This window comes from Procambarus clarkii, chromosome 41 (genome assembly GCF_040958095.1).
Source record: "Procambarus clarkii isolate CNS0578487 chromosome 41, FALCON_Pclarkii_2.0, whole genome shotgun sequence".
In the NCBI taxonomy this organism is placed as follows: domain Eukaryota; kingdom Metazoa; phylum Arthropoda; class Malacostraca; order Decapoda; family Cambaridae; genus Procambarus; species Procambarus clarkii.
The window spans coordinates 9496000-9516607 of record NC_091190.1 but is presented as its reverse complement, the minus strand read 5'-3'; the positions used below and the strand labels follow the sequence as shown (position 1 = coordinate 9516607).

Genomic DNA, 20608 nt, shown 5'->3' with positions numbered 1-20608 from the left:
CTGTCTTGGCATATAAAAGTGGCAGGAGAAAAAGGGTCTGAGACTAATCTAGACGCAGTCTCCGTGGACATAGTGTCCGCAGGGGTCTGAGACTAATCTAGACGCAGTCTCCGTGGACATAGTGTCCGCAGGCAAGATTTTACTTTTGCAAATGTAAATTGTTATTTTTTTGCGTGTCATTGTGCATCTTCCCGAGTGAAGGCTCTGCACAGCAGCCTCGCTCACTGAGAAAGTTGGTTTAGAGAAAAGATGGTTAGCATTTTGCAATGGGGAATATTGCTTTCTGAAAAGGTTCCCGTGTTTTTTTAATATTTATTTAATGTTTTGCGCGCGCGTGTGTGTGTGTGTACTCACCTCGTTGTGCTTGTGAGGTTGAGGTCTGGCTGTTTGGTCCCGCCTCTCAACTGCCAATCAACTGGTGTACAGATTCCTGAGCCTACTGGGCTCTATCATATCTACATTTGAAACTGTGTATGGAGTCAGCCTCCACCACATCACTGCCTAATGCATTCCATCCATTAACTACTCTGACTGAAAAAGTTCCTTCTAACGTCTCTGTGGCTCATGTGGATACTCAATTTCCACCTGCGTCCCCTTGTTCGCGTACCACCAGTGTTGAATAGTTTATCCTTGTCTACCCGGTCGATTCCCCTGAGGATATTGTAAGTAATGATCATGTCTCACCTTATTTTTCTGTCTTCCAGTGTCGTAGGGTGCATTTCCCGCAGCCTTCCCTCGTAACTTATGCCTCTTAGTTCTGGGACTAGTCCAGTGGCATACCTTTGAACTTTTTCCAGCTTCGTCTTGTGCTTGACATGGTACGGGTTCCATGTTGGGGCCGCATACTCCAGGATTGGTCTTACATATGTGGTATACAAGATTCTGAATGATTCCTGACAAAGGTTCCTGAACGCTGTTCTGATGTTAGCCAGCCTCGCATATGCCGCAGACGTTATTCTTTTTATGTGGGCTTCAGGAGACAGGTTTGGTGTGATATCAACTTCTAGATCTTTTTCTCTGTCCGTTTCATTAAGTACTTCATCTCCTATTCTGTATCCTGTGCCTGGCCTCCTGTTTCCACCGCCTAGTTTCATTACTTTGCATTTACTCGGGTTGAACTTTAACAGCCATTTGTTGGACCATTCATTCAGTCTCTCTAGGGCATCTTGTAGCCTCCTACCATCATTCTCTGTTTCAATCCTCCTCATAATTTTTGCATCATCGGCAAACATTGAGAGGAACGAATCTATACCCTCTGGGAGATCATTTACATATACCAGAAACAGTATAGGTCCAAGGATTGACCCCTGTGGGACTCCACTTGTAACGTCTCGCCAATCTGAGACCTCACCCCTCACATTGACTTGTTGTCTCCTGTTGCTTAGGTACTCCTTTGTCCAATGGAGTACTTTCCCTTTCACTCCAGCCTTCATCTCTAGCTTTTTCACTAGCCTCTTGTGTGGTACTGTATCTAAGGCTTTCTGGCAATCCAAAAATATAGTCTGCCCACCCTTCTCTTGCTTGCCTGATTTTTGTTGCCTGGTCGTAGAATTCAAGTAACCCTGTGAGGCAGGACTTGCCATCCCTGAATCCATGTTGATGATGTGTTACAAAGTTCTTTCGCTCCAGATGTTCCACTAGCTTTCTTCGCACAATCTTCTCCATCAGCTTGCATGGTATGCAGGTTAAGGACATTGGCCTGTAGTTCAGTGCCTCCTGTCTATCCCCTTTCTTGTATATCGGGACTACGTTAGCTGTTTTCCAAATTTCTGGCAGTTCTTCTGTTGCCAATGATTTGTTATACCCTATGGAGAGTGGCAGGCACAGTTCTTCTGCTCCTTCCTTTAGTATCCAAGCGGAGATTCCATCTGGGCCTATAGCCTTTGTCACATCCAACTCTAGTAAACACTTCCTTACTTCTCCGCTGGTAATCTCAAACTTTTCCAGTGATTCCTGGTTAACTATTCCCTCTCTTATCTCTGGGCTTTCTCCTTGCTCTAAGGTGAAGACCTCCTGGAATTTCTTATTCAGTTCCTCACACACTTCCTTGTCGTTTGTAGTGAATCTTTCTGCCCCTATCCACAATTTCATAACCTGTTCCTTTACTTTTGTTTTTTTTCCTGATATGGCTGTGCAGCAATTTAGGCTGAGTCTTTGCCTTGCTTGCGATGTCATTTTCGTATTGTCTTTCTGCCTCTCTTCTCATCCTGACATATTCATACCTGGCACTCTGGTATCTTTCTCTGCTCTCAAGTGTCCTGTTATTCTTATAGTTTCTCAACGCCCTTTTACTTTGCTGCTTAGCTAGCCTACATTTCTGATTAAACCATGGGTTTCTCATCTTCATTTCACTGTTTTCCTTTTGGACTGGGACAAACCTGTTTGCTGCTTCCTTGCACTTCTGCGTGATGTAATCCATCATATCTTGGGCCGTCTTTTCCCTGAGCTCTGTTTCCCGTGCTATATCTGTTAGGAATTTTCTTATCTCCTCATACAATTCCTTGCGAAATGCCAGGATTTTGTTTTCAGTAATCCTCCTCGAGTTCAATAACCCTTCTTCAATCAGGTACTCAAACCCCAGTACATTGTGGTCGCTCATTCCTACTAGGGTCTCAGTAGTGTGTGTGTGTGTGTGTGTGTGTACTCACCTAATCACCTAATTGTGCTTGTGGGGGTTGAGCTCTGGCTCTTTGGTCCCGCCTCTCAACCGTCAATCAACCGATGTACAGGTTCCTGAGCCTATAGGGCTCCATCATATCTACACTTGAAACTGTGTATGGAGTCAGCCTCCACCATATCACTTCCTAATGCATTCCTTTCCTCAACCACTCTGACACTAAAAATGTTCTTTCTAATATCTCTGTGGCTCATTTGGGCACTCAGTTTCCACCTGTGACCCCTAGTGCGTGTGCCCCTTGTGTTAAATAGCCTGTCTTTATCTACCCTATCAATTCCCTTCAGAATCTTGAATGTGGTAATCATGTCCCCCCTAACTCTTCTGTCTTCCAGCGAAGTGAGGTTTAATTCCCGTAGTCTCTCCTCGTAGCTCATATCTCTCAGCTCGGGTACTAATCTAGTGGCAAACCTTTGAACCTTTTCCAGTTTAGTCTTATCCTTGACAAGATATGGACTCCATGCTGGGGCTGCATACTCCAGGATTGGCCTGACATATGTGGTATACAAAGTTCTGAATGATTCCTTACACAAGTTTCTGAATGCCGTTCTTATGTTGGCCAGCCTGGCATATGCTGCTGATGTTATCGTTTTGATATGGGCTGCAGGAGACAGGTCTGGCGTGATATCAACCCCCAAGTCTTTTTCTCTCTCTGACTCTTGAAGAATTTCATCTCTCAGATGATACCTAGTTTCTGGCCTCCTGCTCCCTACACCTATCTTTATTACATTACATTTGCTTGGGTTAAACTCTAACAACCATTTGTTCGACCATTCCTTCAGCTTGTCTAGTTTTTCTTGAAGCCTCAAGCAGTCCTCCTCTGTCTTAATCCTTCTCGTAATTTTGGCATCGTCAGCAAACATTGAGAGAAATTTTTCTATACCCTCCGGGAGATCATTTACATATATCAGAAACAAGATAGGACCGAGTACAGAGCCCTGTGGGACTCCACTGGTGACTTCACACCAATCCGAGGTCTCACCCCTCACCGTAACTCTCTGCTTCCTATTGCTCAGGTACTCCCTTATCGGCTGGAGCACCTTACCAGCTACACCTGCCTGTCTCTCCAGCTTATGTACCAGCCTCTTCTGCGGTACTGTGTCAAAGGCTTTCCGATAATCCAAGAAAATGCAGTCCGCCCAGCCATCTCTTTCTTGCTTAATCTTTGTCATCTGGTCGTAGAATTCTATTAAGCCAGTCAGGCAAGATTTACCCTCCCTGAACCCAAGTTGGCGATTTGTCACGAAGTCCCTTCTCTCCAGATGTGTTACCAGGTTTTTTCTCACGATCTTCTCTATTACCTTGCATGATAGAGTAAGCCAAGTACACTGGCCTGTAGTTCAGTGCCTCTTGCCTGTCGCCCTTTTTGTATATTGGGACCACATTCGCCATCTTCCATATTTCTGGTGAGTCTCCCGTCTCCAGTGACCTACTATACACATGGAGAGTGGCAAGCATAGTGTCTCTGCACACTCTTTCAGTACCCATGGCGAGATTCCGTCTGGACCAACAGCCTTTCTACATCTTTCAACAGATGTAGTTTCACCATGGGTTCTGAGAGAATGTGCACCTGAGCTCAGCATTCCACTTCAACTGATTTTTCAGGCATCCCTGTTTACAGGAGTTGTAGCTGATGTGTGGAAAAAGGCTAACATAGTTCCAATCTACAAAAGTGGAAGCAGGGAAGACCCCCTTAATTATAGACCGGGATCATTGACAAGTGTAATAGTCAAAATATTGGAAAAAATAATTAAAACTAAATGGGTAGAACACCTGGAGAGAAATGATATAATATCAGACAGACAGTATGGTTTTCGATCTGGAAGATCCTGTGTATCGAATTTACTCAGTTTCTATGATCGAGCAACAGAGATATTACAAGAAAGAGATGGTTGGGTTGACTGCATCTATCTGGACCTAAAAAAGGCTTTTGACAGAGTTCCACGTAAGAGGTTGTTCTGGAAACTGGAAAATATTGGAGGGGTGACAGGTAAGCTTCTAACATGGATGAAAAATTTTCTGACTGATAGAAAAATGAGGGCTGTGATCAGAGGCAATGTATCGGACTGGAGAAATGTTACAAGTGGAGTACCACAGGGATCAGTTCTTGCACCAGTGATGTTTATTGTCTACATAAATGGTATATATGATATACCATGGTATATCATATATACCATTTATATCATGGTATATGATATACCAGTTGGTATACAGAATTATATGAACATGTTTGCTGATGATGCTAAGATAATAGGAAGGATAAGAAACTTAGATGATTGTCATGCCCTTCAAGATGACCTGGACAAAATAAGTACATGGAGCACCACTTGGCAAATGGAATTTAATGTTAATAAATGCCATGTTATGGAATGTGGAATAGGAGAACATAGACCCCACACAACCTATATATTATGTGAGAAATCATTAAAGAATTCTGATAAAGAAAGAGATCTAGGGGTGGTTCTAGATAGAAAACTATCAACTGAGGAACACATAAAGTATATTGCACGAGGATCCTATGCCACGCTTTCTTACATCAGAATTGCTTTTAAATACATGGATGGCGATATACTAAAGAAATTGTTCACGACTTTTGTTAGGCCAAAGCTGGAATATGCAGCTGTTGTGTGGTGCCCATATCTTAAGAAGCACATCAACAAACTGGAAAAGGTGCAAAGACATGCTACTAAGTGGCTCCCAGAACTGAAGGGCAAGAGCTACGAGGAGAGGTTAGAGGCATTAAATATGCCAAAACTAGAAGACAGAAGAAAAAGAGGTGATATGATCACTACATACAAAATAATAACAGGAATTGATAAAATCGATAGGGAAGATTTCCTGAGACCTGGAACTTTAAAAACAAGAGGTCATAGATTTAAACTAGCTAAACACAGATGCCGAAGAAATATAAGAAAATTCACTTTCGCAAACAGAGTGGTAGACGGTTGGAGCAAGTCAGGTGAGAAGGTGGTGGAGGACAAGACCGTCAGTAGTTTCAAAGCGTTATATGACAAAGAGTGCTGGGAAGATGGGACACCACGAGCGTAGCTCTCATCCTGTAACTATACTTAGGTAATTACAGTACCCCATAAAAGGCTGATCCTAAAGCTGGAGAAACAGGCAGGAGTAACTGGCAGGGCGCTCCAGTGGATAAGGGAGTACCTAAGCAATAGGAAGCAGAGAGTTACAGTGAGGGGTGAGACCTCAGATTGGCGTGATGTCACCAGTGGAGTTCCACAGGGCTCTGTACTCGGACCTATCCTGTTTCTGACATACGCAAATGATCTCCCAGAGGGTATAGAGTTATTCCTCTCAATGTTTGCTGACGATGCCAAAATTATAAGAAGGATTAAGACAGAGGAGGATTGTTTGAGGCTTCAAGAAGACCTAGACATGTTGAAGGAATGGTCAAACAAATGGTTGTTAGAGTTTAACCCAAGCAAATGTAATGTAATGAAGATAGGTGCAGGGAGCAGGAGGCTAGATACAAGGTATCATCTGGGAGATGAAATACTTCAAGAGTTAGAGAGAGAGAAAAACTTGGGGTTGATATCACGCAAGACCTGTCTCCTGCAGCCCATATCAAGAGGATAACATCAGCGGCATATGCCAGGCTGGCCAACATAAGAACGGCATTCAGAAACTTGTGTAAGGAATCATTCAGAACTTTGTATACCACATATGTCAGACCAATCCTGGAGTATGCAGCCCCAGCATGGAGTCCATATCTAGTCAAAGATAAGACCAAACTGGAAAAGGTTCAAAGGTTTGCCACCAGACTAGTACCCGCGCTGAGGGGTATGAGCTACGAGGAGAGACTACGGGAATTAAGCCTCACTTCGCTGGAAGACAGAAGAGTTAGGGGGGACATGATCACCACATTCAAGATTCTCAAGGGAATTGATAGGGTAGATAAAGACAGTCTATTTAACACAAGGGGCGCACACACACTAGGGGACACAAGTGGAAACTGAGTGCCCAAATGAGCCACAGAGATATTAGGAATAACTTTTTTAGTGTCAGAGTGGTTGAGGAATGGAATGCATTAGGAAGTGATGTGGTGGAGGCTGACTCCATACACAGTTTCAAGTGTAGATATGATAGAGCCCAATCGGCTCAGGAACCTGTACACTTGTTGATTGCCGGTTGAGAAGCGGGACCAAAGAGCCAGAGCTCAACCCCCACAAGCACAGTTAGGTGAGTACAATTATGTGAGTACTCACACAAAAACACAGGGGGGCGCTTGTAGCTGAGTGGACAGCGCGCGGGGACTCGTAATCCTTTGGCCCGGGTTCGATTCCCGACGCCGGCGAGGAACAATGGGCAGAGTTTCTTCCACCCTGATGCCCCTGTTACCTAGCAGTAAATAGGTACTTGGGAGTTAGACAGCTGTTACAGGCTGCTTCCTGGGGGGAGGCGTTGAAGAAAAAAATTAGTTACTAGTTAGTAACAGTTGATTGATTGACAGTAGAGAAGCGGGCCGAAAGAGCAAAGCTCAATACCCGCAAACACAACTAGGTGAATACAGAGAAGAATCAAGACAGATGAAGAAAGACAGAGACTACAGGACTTCCTAGACAAACTGGTGGAATGGTCTAGAAAATGGCAAAACTCAGGAAACTATAAAGTAATGAAATCAGGCGAAGGGAGCAGGAGGCTGAACACAATACCATCTGGGAGGTGATATCCCGCAAGAGTCAAATAGAGAGAAAGATCTGGGGGTTGATATCACACCGAACCTGTTCCCAAAGGCCATCAGCGACATATGCTAGATTGGCCAACATAAGAACTGCCTTTAGAAACATGTGTAAGGAATCATTCAGGACCTTACATACCACTTATGAAAGACCAATCCTGGAGTATGCAGCTCTAGCCTGGAGTTCATACGTAGTTAAACACAAGACAAAGTTTGAGAAGATTCAGAGGTATGCCACCAGGCTCGTCCCGGAACTGAGAGGTATGAGCTACGAGGAAAGGCTAGGGAAGCTGAACTTCACATCCCTGGAAAACAGAACAGTAAGGGGAGGCATGAAAACCTACAAAATTCTCAGGGGAAATTGACAAGGTGGACAAAGACAAACTCTTCAGCGCGGGTGAAACACGAACGAGGGGAAACTTAGTACCCAAATCAGCCACAGAGACATTAGAAAGAATTTTTTCAGTGTCAGAGTAATTAACAAATGGAATGCATTAAGTAGTGTCGGGGTTACTCTAAATCTCACCAGTCACCACCAAGTACTAGTAGTGATAACTGTTACTTACTGTAGCCCTGCGGGTCTTCACTCCATCCTCAAGGTGCCACTGTTCACCTGGAGAGTCTCCCAGTCTACCTCCGGCCGGCCTTGTAGCCTGAGGGCGAGTGGGAACATGATCACTTCCCTCTAGATCATGTGCCCGCCCCGACAAAGGGCTCTACTGCTAACTAAAAGGTTGCCAACTGGTGTTTCTTGTGTCCAGTAACACTTCAGTGGAATAGTAATATAGTGGTGATAGATTATGGCTCAATAGAACATTACTCAAATTGGTATCAGGTAAGCGTACGTCTCCATCACTCTTTTCAATGGACTCATTAGCACAAAGTAATGGAGGGATAATACAAACACGAAGGTGGTTTTGTATTTTAAAAGATTAGATAAAATTAGAGAAGATTAGAGAAGATAAAAAGTAAGATTAAAGTATTATAACACTGGATCAGCAACAAGGCAACGAAGTACAAGAACAGCTGTCATTCCCTCTTCATAAATCCGGAACGCTACGCGATGGCAACACTCCCCCACAGTCGTGCGTATTCCCACGCCCCAAATAAAGTATTATCGAGCGTTTGGCAACTCGCGAGAGGCAACGCCCCCTCACTATATGCTCAATGTACTTGTTGCTCACTGTACTTACTATCGTGGCGTGAAGCGCCTATTATTTCTTCACGATCACAGTATATCACAGTACTGGCTTGAACACAGTAAATCACAATACTGGCGATAAACACAGTAAATCGCTGTACTGGCATTAAACACAGTAAATCACAATACTGACAGTAAACACAGTAAATCACTATACTGGCGATAAACACAGTAAATCACTGTACAGGCAATAAACACATGAATACACTATTCAATAACTCCAGCATATATATAGATCCTTACATTAATATATATAATAATGTGGTAATACTGGGCACACAGCCTTACACTAATAAATGGTACATATATATATATATATATATATATATATATATATATATATATATATATATATATATATATATATATATATATATATATATATATATATATATATTTTCTCTGGCACAAACTTATAATATTAATGTCACATGAATGTAAATGTCCTCGACACAGTAATCTCTTCGATAAATCACAGGCGTACTCACACACCATATATATTCTCATGAGAGCTCTCTATGGCATCTCCCATAGTAAGGCACAACTGTGCCTTACTATGACATAGACATTGGTGAGCCCTGCTCACGACATAGAAGATACTCTGGCTAAATAGCTAACTAAAGGGGAATGGGAGGGAAAACTGAATTACCTACTTCCACCGTCAATGACGTGGACTCGCCCTTTGTTGAGAGTTGAATTGAAGCTGTTGGTCCCAGCTCTCGACTCATTTTAGGGAACACCCCCACACACACACACTGATGCTTTCTCCAGGAACCCAATCAACACCCAAAAATGAGTCGTCTCCGTGCTCTTCCCTCTGCAGGTTCCGTGCTCCTCCACAACCTCTTGAAGGGTTGGAGTCGGTCTTCTGGCCGTCGACTTCTCCTCATAACTACGTCTGCAGTCCTTTCTCTCGGCTGCAGTCGCTCAGATCCCCAGCTAGTTTCCTCTTCTCCTGCCTCACGGTGGATTGGCCCAGCCGCTACGTCGTCACCTAACTGGTGAAACTGCACAGTCGTCCCAGACGTCACTGCTCAGACTTCACTTCTTGCAAAGCGCCTGTCACTGGAGCACTTGTTGCTCGTTTCTCGTCAATTCCTTCTTCTGTTCAACACATGGAATACAGGAAGACCTCACAGGGTGCTTGCAGACTACAGGTGACGCGTAAATCCACCGGAGCTGGGGCGAAAACTGTCAGACTGACAGGACCCCCTATCACACGTCCGACCTCCTCGACGTGTCGTGTGAAACTCCTGGGCGCAACGGCCCGCCGTCCGGACCCCCCTGCACTCGTGACGTCATACTTGCCAGGGGCGTTTCTCATTGGCTCTCTGTGCCACGTCACTGTTCTTGACCAATCTGGTGCCACTGACGTCACAACGTCTTGGCGGGAAAACGTAGGGGCCGGTGCCATCTTGGCGTCCTAAAGGGCCTAAGCCACTGGCCAAAACATTCTTCTTTTGATAATTTCTCGACAACGCGAGAACGCCTAATGCTTCCACATATGTCAAATCGTTCCCCGGAACGTAGAGAACATTTGGGTAAAGTGGACATGACTCTTACAGCTGGCGTGGGAGAAATATAAGGGTGGGGGGGAACACCGTCACAGTAGTGATGTGGTAGAAGCAGACTCCATACACAGTTTCAAATGTAGATTTGATAGAGCCCAGTAGGCTCAGGAATCTGAACACCAGTTGATTGACAGTTGACAGGCGGGACCAAAGAGCCAGAGCTCAACTTCTGCAAGCACAACTTGGTAAACTAGGTGAGTACTCACACACACACACTTCTGGGCAGTCAGCTGGCCGAGCGGACAGCACGCTAGACACGTGATCCTGTGGTCCCGGGTTCGATCCCGGGCGCTGGAGAGAAACGATGGGCAGAGTTCCTTTCACCCTATACCCCTGTTACCTAGCAGTAAATAGGTACTTGGGAGTTAGTCAGCTGTCACGGGCTGCTTCCTGGGGTGTGTGTGTGTGGGGTGTGGGGAAAAAATAGTAATAGAAACAGTTGATTGACAGATGAGAGGCGAACCGAAAGAGCAGAGCTCAACCCCCGCAAGCACAACTAGGTGAATACACACACACACACACACACACACACACGCACACGCACGCACACACACACACACACACACACACACACACACACACACACACACACACACACACACACGCACACGCACGCACACACACACACACACACACACACACACACACACACACACACACACACACACACACGCATATGAAATACCTCTAGAAGCCAGGGACCATTGTGTCCTAGTCTTTGACTACATGATGGCACTTAAAATTGTGACCACGGGACAAGAGGTCTGGGAAAGGAGAGTTGACTTCAGGAAAGGGGTTTAAGGGAGATAAGGTAATATCTCGGATAAGTGCAGTGGGAGAAAGAACTTAGAAGAAAAAGAGTCAAAGATATGATGGACCTGGTCATATGGAAATACCAGGAGGCCGAAGAGAGTTATGTACCAGGAGTAAAGGAAAAAAGTAGGAGGGAACATTTAACCCATGGTTTAATAGACATTGTCAAGCATATACTGAAGGAAAGTGACAAGGAAATCTGCGAGGCACTAAATGCCAGTTTCCATGGAGTGTTCATTACCGAGCCTGAGCAGCTCCCATTGTTGGTAGGGGTTACCCTAGATGAAAGACTATCAGATATAGAGGTGACAGCAGAGGAGGTAATGAAACAGTTTCATCCAAAACTGGATGAAACTAAAGCAGTTGGACCAGACAAAGTATCACCGTGAATACTATAAGAGGCAGCACAGGCCCTCAACGTACCTCTGGCAAGGAGCTTTAATGAGTCACTTAAGTCGGGAGAATTGCCCAGTTGCTGGAAGAAGGCAAATGTGGTTCCAATTTTCAAAAAAAGAGATAAGGAAGAGGCACTTAATTACATACCAGTATCAATGACAAGTACTCTCTGTAAAGTGCTTGAAAGAATAATCAGGCTAAGACTTGTTGCAAACCTAGAGAGCATTAGGTTTGTAAACAAACACCAACATGGGTTCAGGGAAGGGAAATCATGCCTAACAAACCTTCTGAATGCTATGATGAAGTAACAAGAATAAGGCAGGACAAGGAAGGATGGGCAGACTGTATATTTCTGGATTGCCAAAAGCCTTTGATACAGTACCGTATAGGAGACGGCTATTGCGGAAAGCTTAGCTTGAGTAAGGAACTATCTAACAGGCAGGAGTCAGAGAGTAACGGTAAGAGTTGAGAAGTCAGACTAGCAAACAGTAACGAGTAGAGTACCTCAAGGATCAGTGCTGGGACCAGTTCTATTTCTAATACACTTAAATATACTAATATACATTGAAGAAGTAGGGTCCAATATGTAGATGTTCGCGGATGACGCAAAATTAATGTGAAGAGTAGTCACAGATGAGCATTGTAGGATCCTCAAAGAGCACTTGAACAGTTTGCAGAGATGGTCAGAGAAAAGACTACGGGATTTGAATAATGAGAATGGAATTAAATTTACAGAGTGTTGTCAGGGTTCACCCCTTCATACCTGTGGTTGGGGTTGCTCCCATGGATCCCTCAGTTCCTGGCACCACTGTCCGCCCCAGGGCTCCCCCAGTCGGCCAAGGGGGAGAAATGAACTTTTCCCACAGCCTTTCTTTGTAACTCATGCCTCTTAGTTCTGAAACTAGTCTAGTGGTATACCTCTGAACTTTTTCAAGCTTCGCCTTGTGCTTGACAAGGTACGGGCTCCATGCTGAGGCCGCATACTTCAAGATTGGTCTTACATATGTGGTATACAAGGTTCTGAATGATTCCTTACACAGGTTCGTAAAGGATGTTCTGATGTTAGCCAGCCTCGCATATGCCGCAGATGTAATTCTCTGTATGTGGGCTTCGGGAGACAGTTATGGTGTGATGTCCTTATACACCCCTAGCGAGTGGGGAGGTTCAAGCCTCCTATAACTCATCTGAACCTGCCTGTCCTGACACTGGGAGGTTCTCTCTCTCTCTTAGATATCTGGTCTGCTCTGAGGTAGCCAGCTGGGTGTTTATACTCGTGTCCCAGCAACACGTCAGTGGTGTTATTGGTAATCCTAATTAAGGATGCGTAGCTTCTGGCTTGATATGTGTAATGCGGTCCGCTGGGCGTCCCAGACGTATCCAGCCCGAACGTTTGTCCCTGCTGCAGACTCTTGATAGAGATCTTGGCTCTCTAATCCGGCCCGTCCTCGCTTCTGGGCACTTCACGGAAGTTGGATGGCCTCCCAGACTGTCTGCATTATCGAAACGAAGCTTAGATCTACTGGTAAGGGCTCTCTAGATCCGGAGCTCACTCGAGCACGCCCACACTCTAAGCCGGCTCGTGATGTACTCTCTCCCGCCCAGGTGCCAGCCGCCCTGAGAGCCCTCCGCCTCGTGACGTCACTCTGCCCGTGGGCTCCCGTTATTGGTCACTTCCGGCACGTGACCTCACCTGGCCAATCAGGTGCTGGGAGTGTCATGACATCTTGGCGAGAAACCGGATGGTTCGGCGCCGTCTTGTGCCCCAAAAGGCGTAAGCCCCTTTCATTATCAAACTTAGCTGGACATTTTACAGCCAGTTTAATCACGCTCCACGCCTTCCCACACATGAAAATGTTACCTGAACATCAGAGAATTCTCAGTTACGGAGATATGACTCTTTTAAGCTGGGTAGGAAGAAATATAGGGGGTGGGACACCGTCACAAACCCCTCCCCTTAAAATAAGAGTCATATCTGATCAGTGCACACGGGAAAGGGCATCTGCCACTACATTCTATTTTCCCGTAATGTGTCTTATCTCTAACCAATATTCTTGCAGAAGCAATGCCCATCTCGTTAACCTATGGTTTGAATTCTTCATCCTGTATAAGAAGGTCAAAGGGTTATGGTCAGTGAATACCAATACAGGTCGCACACCTCCTTCCACATATACATCGAAATGCTTTAGAGGCATGACCAAACCAGGGCCTCTTTCTCGACGGTACTGTAGGCGCGTTGGTACTTTACAAACTTCTTTGAGTAAAAGGCCACTAGTCTGTGTACCTCGTTCCTTTCTTGGGCCAACATGGCTCCAATTCGCACGTCACTGGCGTCGACATATAGTATGAATCTCGCCGAGAAGTCTGGGGATATCAGAACAGGGGCCTCTGTCAACAGGCTCTTCGTCTTTTCAAAAGATTCCTGACAGGCCTCCTCCCACGTTCATCTCTTATTCTTGGACAACACCTCCGTCAGAGGGTGGGCTATGGTGGAGAAATTCTCACAGAACCCCCTGAAGTAGCCTATCATTCCTAGATACCGAAGTAACTCCTTCCTTGTTCTGGGCACGGGGTACTCCTTGATTGCTGTCTCCTTCTGATCAACCGGGGTCACTTCTCCTTGTCCTATAATGAACCCCAAGTACTCCAGACGAGCCTTTCCAAACTCGCTTTTCGCTAGCTTCACTGTTAAGTTCGCTTCCTAAAGCCTCCTGAACAATTCCTCGAGTCGATCCAAATGTGTTTCCCAGCTGTTGGCATATACCACGATGTCATCTATGTACACCGTGCATCCTTCGGCCCCCCGAAGCACTTCATTCATCATTCTTTGGAAGCAACTGCCGCTGTTCTTCAATCCGAAAGGCAGTACCTTGTACTGGTAAAGCCCGTCCGGCGCGACGAAAGCAGAAATCTTCCTCGCATCCGAGTCAATGATATCTGATAATATCCTTTCAGAAGATTGACCCTTGACACGTACCTGGCGTTGCCTACCTGGTCGATGCAATCATTCACGTGGGGCATAGGATGAGAATCCGATATGGTGATGGCGTGTACCTTCCGATAATCTGTACAGAAACGGTACATCCCATCGCTCTTCCTTACCAACAAACAAGGCAAACTCCACTCACTATTACTGGGCTCTGCTAGATCGTTCGCCAGAAGATATTCCACTTCTTTCCTCATTTGTTCCCTCTTTTCCGGGCTTACCCGATAAGCACTCTGCTTAATCGGTCTACCACCTCTCGCTTCTACCTCGTTCCCCGACATCACAGGAGTGATGTCGGGGCACATTCGTGAAAAGAGACTCATTCTCTCTCAAAATAGTCATCAAATCGGACCTCTGCTTCCCCTTCAGATGTTGTAACTTCTCCCCGAAGTTTCTTAATCAGCAACTAGGGGACTCTATAACACCAGAGGAAATCCTTGTTGCTCTCGAGGCAAGTATCAATGCTGCTCCCGGCCCAGACGGTATCACTATATGTTTACTCAAGTCTATACCAATCAGGGTGTTTGCAAAGTTGTTTAATCTGTAGTTTGTAAACGAATCCCTGCCACAAACTTTTCGCAAGAATAAGACAGTGCTGTTAGCTAAGAAACCTAACCCAGACTCTCCTTCCCATTATCGCCCCATAACCATGTCATTTACGATAGTGAGGCTGTTCCATAAGATTCTGAGCAGCAGACTCTCCGAGGCAGTCAGGATCGACAGTCGGCAGAAAGCTTTCGTACCTGTGGACGGATGTCCTGAAAACCTGGTGATCCTGGATGCCCTCCTAGTTGAGGCTCGTGCGCTCAAGCACAATTCGCACCGAGCTTTTATGGATATGGAGAAGGCTTTCGATAGTGCCTCCCATCCGGCCATGAAACGTAAAGGCATTCCGAAGCCTTTAAGGACATACATCATGTCGGGCTATGATCAGTCCTCAACCGTAATAACCAGCCAAGGGGAGAAGTCGAAGGACATCCTGATCACTAGGAGGGTGAAACAGGGTTACTCCCTGTCTCCATTTCTCTTTAACCTAATAATTGATGAGGCAATTTCTAGGGCTAAGGACTTGGGGCTAGGGGTTGGATTGGGGGGCGAAAAGGTATCAGCACTGGCATTTGCAGACGATCTGGTTGTGGCAGCAGAGACGGCTGCCGGACTACAGCAACTTATAACAAGTATTTGCCACACACTGCGTGGCTCTGACATTAAAGTAAATGCTACGAAGTGCCATACGCTAAGCATATCAATCGATGCGCATCGTAAGACTTGGCATGTCCTACCCAACCCGTTCTCGTACTTCTTATAGTCAATATTGACTTATTAAATAAGTGCATATGTGACATACTAATTTATTGTGAATATTTTAGTTTACCTTGAAAAACTTCATAGAAAACACCGACCTTACCTAACCTTCTTAGTATGTTAAGATAAGCATCTTATTGCTTCGTAATTACAATTATTACTTAACCTATACCTATAATAGGTTAAGTAATAATTCTAGAAGGTGAAAAGCAAAACTGTACAACATGGTTGATGGTGCCGGCCTTGCGTCCACTTGTGAGGTTCCTTCCTGTCACAAGTGGGTCCCATCCGGTACCCGTCTGCTAGGCGGAGGAGATTTTGCTCATGCCATCCAGATTAGGGAAAATGCTATAATCATTCTGTCTAGAGCAGCTAGGGGTAGACTCGAGGCTTCTGGTCTCTGTGATGCTTGCCAGAAACCAGGGACCCTGGGCCACATATTCCAAGCATGCTACAAGACACATGGGGATCGGGTGAAATGTCATGATATCACTCGGTTCGTAGCCGGCCGCCTGCGGCAAAGAGGTTTTGAGGTGGAACGTAAAGTTTGTATACCGGATGGAGGGACCTTCTGCAAGCCTGACATCATAGCTTGCAAAGGTGACGAGGCCTTTATATTAGACACCCAGGTCTCTGCTGATAACTTCCCTCTCTCCCGTCCACATCAGAGCAAGTGTGACAAGTACGGCACCCCAGAGATCCTTCAAAAGGTGAGGGAATATACCGGGAAGCACACAGCATCCGCCTCTTCAATAACCCTTAATTGGAGAGGAGGATGATGCAAGGAGATTGCGCGTGGTCTACAGGATATGGGACTCACCAAGAGCAACCTTGAGATTTGCTCTGTGAAAGCCCTGACCCGGACATATTCCATCTACAGAATATGGTCAAAGGCCACATGAAGGGGCAGACCACCTTAGTCCCAGAAGCACCGTGCAGAGGGTGCATAAGGGTCAATATAGTCTTGTTTAGGTGAACCACAGCCAGGATAGCTGGCAGTCAACTATCTAAGCAGAGTCGTCATATGGAGTACCATTTCTCCAAATGGTTTCTCACCAGAGGGTGGATGACCTGGCCGGAGCCCACAGTGGGTACGGCGGCGGCCGGAGGGACCCCTCCCTCCATGTGCATACTTGATAACAAGGCCGCTCCAGGGCCTTGCTAGGAGCTTCCACTATGAATAGTTTTTTTCCCTGTATGCAGCTGTCAAGTCACCAATCCTGCCGCTTAGGCAGCTTGTTGTTTTGCCTTCAGCTTTAGTTCTTTTTTAATGATATACTGTGCACCTCTCCCTTTGTGTGTTGTGTCCCATATAAGAAAAACGAAATACAAAAGATTTTTTCCATTTTGTGTATGTTATTATTATCATCTTAACTGATGGTATCAGTTAAGATATCTATGTGGGGTGTGAAGAGATCTGTCATTTATATGTATTTTAGTTTGTGTTTGATAGAGAATTAGGTTACCTACCTTACCTGGTTGATACCTGGTTGATTGGGTTCTGGGAGTTCTTCTACTCCCCAAGCCCGGCCCGAGGCCAGGCTTGACTTGTGAGAGTTTGGTCCACCAGGCTGTTGCTTGGAGCGGCCCGCAGGCCCACATACCCACCACAGTCCGGTTGGTCCGGCACTCCTTGGAGGAATATGCATTAGGGGTGCTTAGGGGTGCCTTCTCGCCATGCCCAGTGGCTGGGGGGGATTGGTGCCTGAAGCTACATAAACACCCTATACCCCCCCCCCCCCCCGAAGTGGCGAGTGGAGTCAGAGGACAACAAATACTCTCGGCCTTCCTCCTACTACTGTAAAAGACGCTGTGAACGGCTCTGACATGGTTGCATATTGGTCCTACACGCTTCACTCGTGCACGCTCACTCCAAGAATGGCACCCTGCTTCTTACTGTCCAAACTGCATTGTTCCCACATGCAGATGTGGAATGTCTCCATATTCAAGACGGGCTGTATGTCTTGCTTTTCTAATGTCCCTAGAGGACATGTGTTCCTCAATGGAACCCTGCATCTGATTCCTTTGATATCTCTCACCTTCTGAATATCCAGCGACACTGATGGTACTACAATGTCACCCCAGCTTTGTGCCTTCTTTTGATAATTACTTATTTCAACTCACCGAGGACCAGGAGCTACAGCATCATCCCACCTTTGACGCAACAAGGACTAGGAGCTACAGCATCACCACACCATCGACACACTGGGGACCAGGAGCTACAGCACCACCACACCATCGACACACCAGGGACCAGGAGCTACAGCATCACCACACCATCGACACACCAGGGACCAGGAGCTACAGCATCACCACACCATCGACACACTGGGGACCAGGAGCTACAGCACCACCACACCATCGACACACCAGGGACCAGGAGCTACAGCATCACCACACCATCGACACACCAGGGACCAGGAGCTACAGCATCACCACACCATCGACACACCAGGGACCAGGAGCTACAGCACCACCACACCTTTGACACACCAGGGACCAGGAGCTACAGTCTCACCACACCATCGACACACCAGGGACCAGGAGCTACAGCATCAACACACCATTGACTCACCATGGACCAGGAGCTACAGCATCACCACACCATCGACACACCAGGGACCAGGAGCTACAGCATCACCACACCATTGACTCACCAGGGACCAGGAGCTACAGCATCACCACACCATCGACACACCAGGGACCAGGAGCTACAGCATCACCACACCATCGACACACCAGGGACCAGGAGCTACAGCACCACCACACCATTGACTCACCAGGGACCAGGAGCTACTGCACCACCACACCATCGAAACACTGGGGACCAGGAGCTACAGCACCACCACACCATCGACACACCAGGGACCAGGAGCTACAGCACCACCACACCATCGAAACACTGGGGACCAGGAGCTACAGCATCATCACACCATCGAAACACCTGGGACCAGGAGCTAGTACAGCACCACCACACAGGGGACCAGGAGCTACAGCACCACCACACTGGGGACCAAGAGCTCCAGCACCACCACACTGGGGACCAGGAGCTACAGCACCACCACACAGGGGACCAGGAGCTACAGCACCACCACACTGGGGACCAAGAGCTCCAGCACCACCACACTGGGGACCAGGAGCTACAGCACCACCACACAGGGGACCAGGAGCTACAGCACCACCACACTGGGGACCAGGAGCTACAGCACCACCACACAGGGGACCAGGAGCTACAGCACCACCACACTGGGGACCAAGAGCTACAGCACCACCACACTGGGGACCAAGAGCTACAGCACCACCACACTGGGAACCAAGAGCTCCAGCACCACCACACTGGGGACCAGGAGCTACAGCATCACCACATCGTCGACACACCAGGGACCAGGAGCTCCAGCACCACCACACCATCAACACACCAGGGACCAGGAGCTACAGCATCACCACACCATCAACACACCAGGGACCAGGAGCTCCAGCACCACCACACCATCAACACACCAGGGACCAGGAGCTCCAGCACCACCACACCATCAACACACCAGGGACCAGGAGCAACAGCACCACCACACCATCAACACACCAGGGACCAGGAGCTCCAGCACCACCACACCATCAACTCACCAGGGACCAGGAGCTACAGCACCACCACACCATCAACACACCAGGGACCAGGAGCTACAGCACCACCACACCATCAACACACCAGGGACCAGGAGCTCCAGCACCACCACACCATCAACTCACCAGGGACCAGGAGCTACAGCACCACCACACCATCAACACACCAGGGACCAGGAGCTCCAGCACCACCACACCATCAACACACCAGGGACCAGGAGCTACAGCATCACCACACCATCAACACACCAGGGACCAGGAGCTCCAGCACCACCACACCATCAACACACCAGGGACCAGGAGCTCCAGCACCACCACACCATCAACACACCAGGGACCAGGAGCTCCAGCACCACCACACCATCAACACACCAGGGACCAGGAGCTCCAGCACCACCACACCATCAACACACCAGGTACCAGGAGCTACAGCACCACCACACCATCAACACACCAGGGACCAGGAGCTACAGCACCACCACACCATTGACTCACCAGGGACCAGGAGCTACAGCACCACCACACCATCAACACACCAGGGACCAGGAGCTACAGCACCACCACACCATCAACACACCAGGGACCAGGAGCTACAGCACCACCACACCATCAACACACCAGGGATCAGGAGCTACAGCACCACCACACCATCAACTCACCAGGGACCAGGAGCTACAGCACCACCACACCATCGACACACCAGGGACCAGGAGCTACAGCATCACCACACCATCAACACACCAGGGACCAGGAGCTCCAGCACCACCACACCATCAACTCACCAGGGACCAGGAGCTACAGCACAACCACACCAGGGACCAGGAGCTACAGCACCACCACACCATCGACTCGCCCATCTAAAGACATAACCGCAGGGGGATGGAAGCTCTCAAGCAAGGGGTCCAACTTGGGTATCAGTTTCAATGGATGAATTACGAACTATAACGAGAACTTAAATCATTGACTACATGGAAGGGGAGGCATTGATTGACAGGCGATTAAGGCGTGATGGGATAAACTTTGGACTTATAGAAGCGGGGTGGACAAGAGAAAGCAAGAATGTGGAAATATATTGAGAGGAGAGTAAATGTATGAGAACGCATCTCTCCAATCTAAATAATTATTTGATTGGAATGCTGACATTTAAGAAGAAACATCAGACAGTAAAAAGTGATAATATATGAAAGAGTTGCTGGACGAAGGAAAATAAGAAATATCAACATTCTTGGACAAAAAATTAGTTAGATAAACTAGGTGTGTGCCCGGTAAGACAACTGTGGTCGTAGGGTTTAACGAGTACAGTAAGAAGACTGTACAGTAGCTTGGTGTTGGGTGTAGTTGTGGTGGT

General features: G+C 47.1%; 1 protein-coding gene across 1 annotated transcript in view; it reads left to right on the top strand.

Moving 5' to 3' along the window:
- The window catches only part of LOC138373077 (serine-rich adhesin for platelets-like), a 95148-nt gene that overhangs the window by 68135 nt on the left and 6405 nt on the right, over positions 1–20608 (top strand). The window contains exon 3 of the mRNA XM_069339103.1: positions 14882–15512. Coding sequence (XP_069195204.1) covers positions 14882–15512 — 631 coding nt within the window. The remainder of the gene's footprint in view (positions 1–14881; positions 15513–20608) is intronic.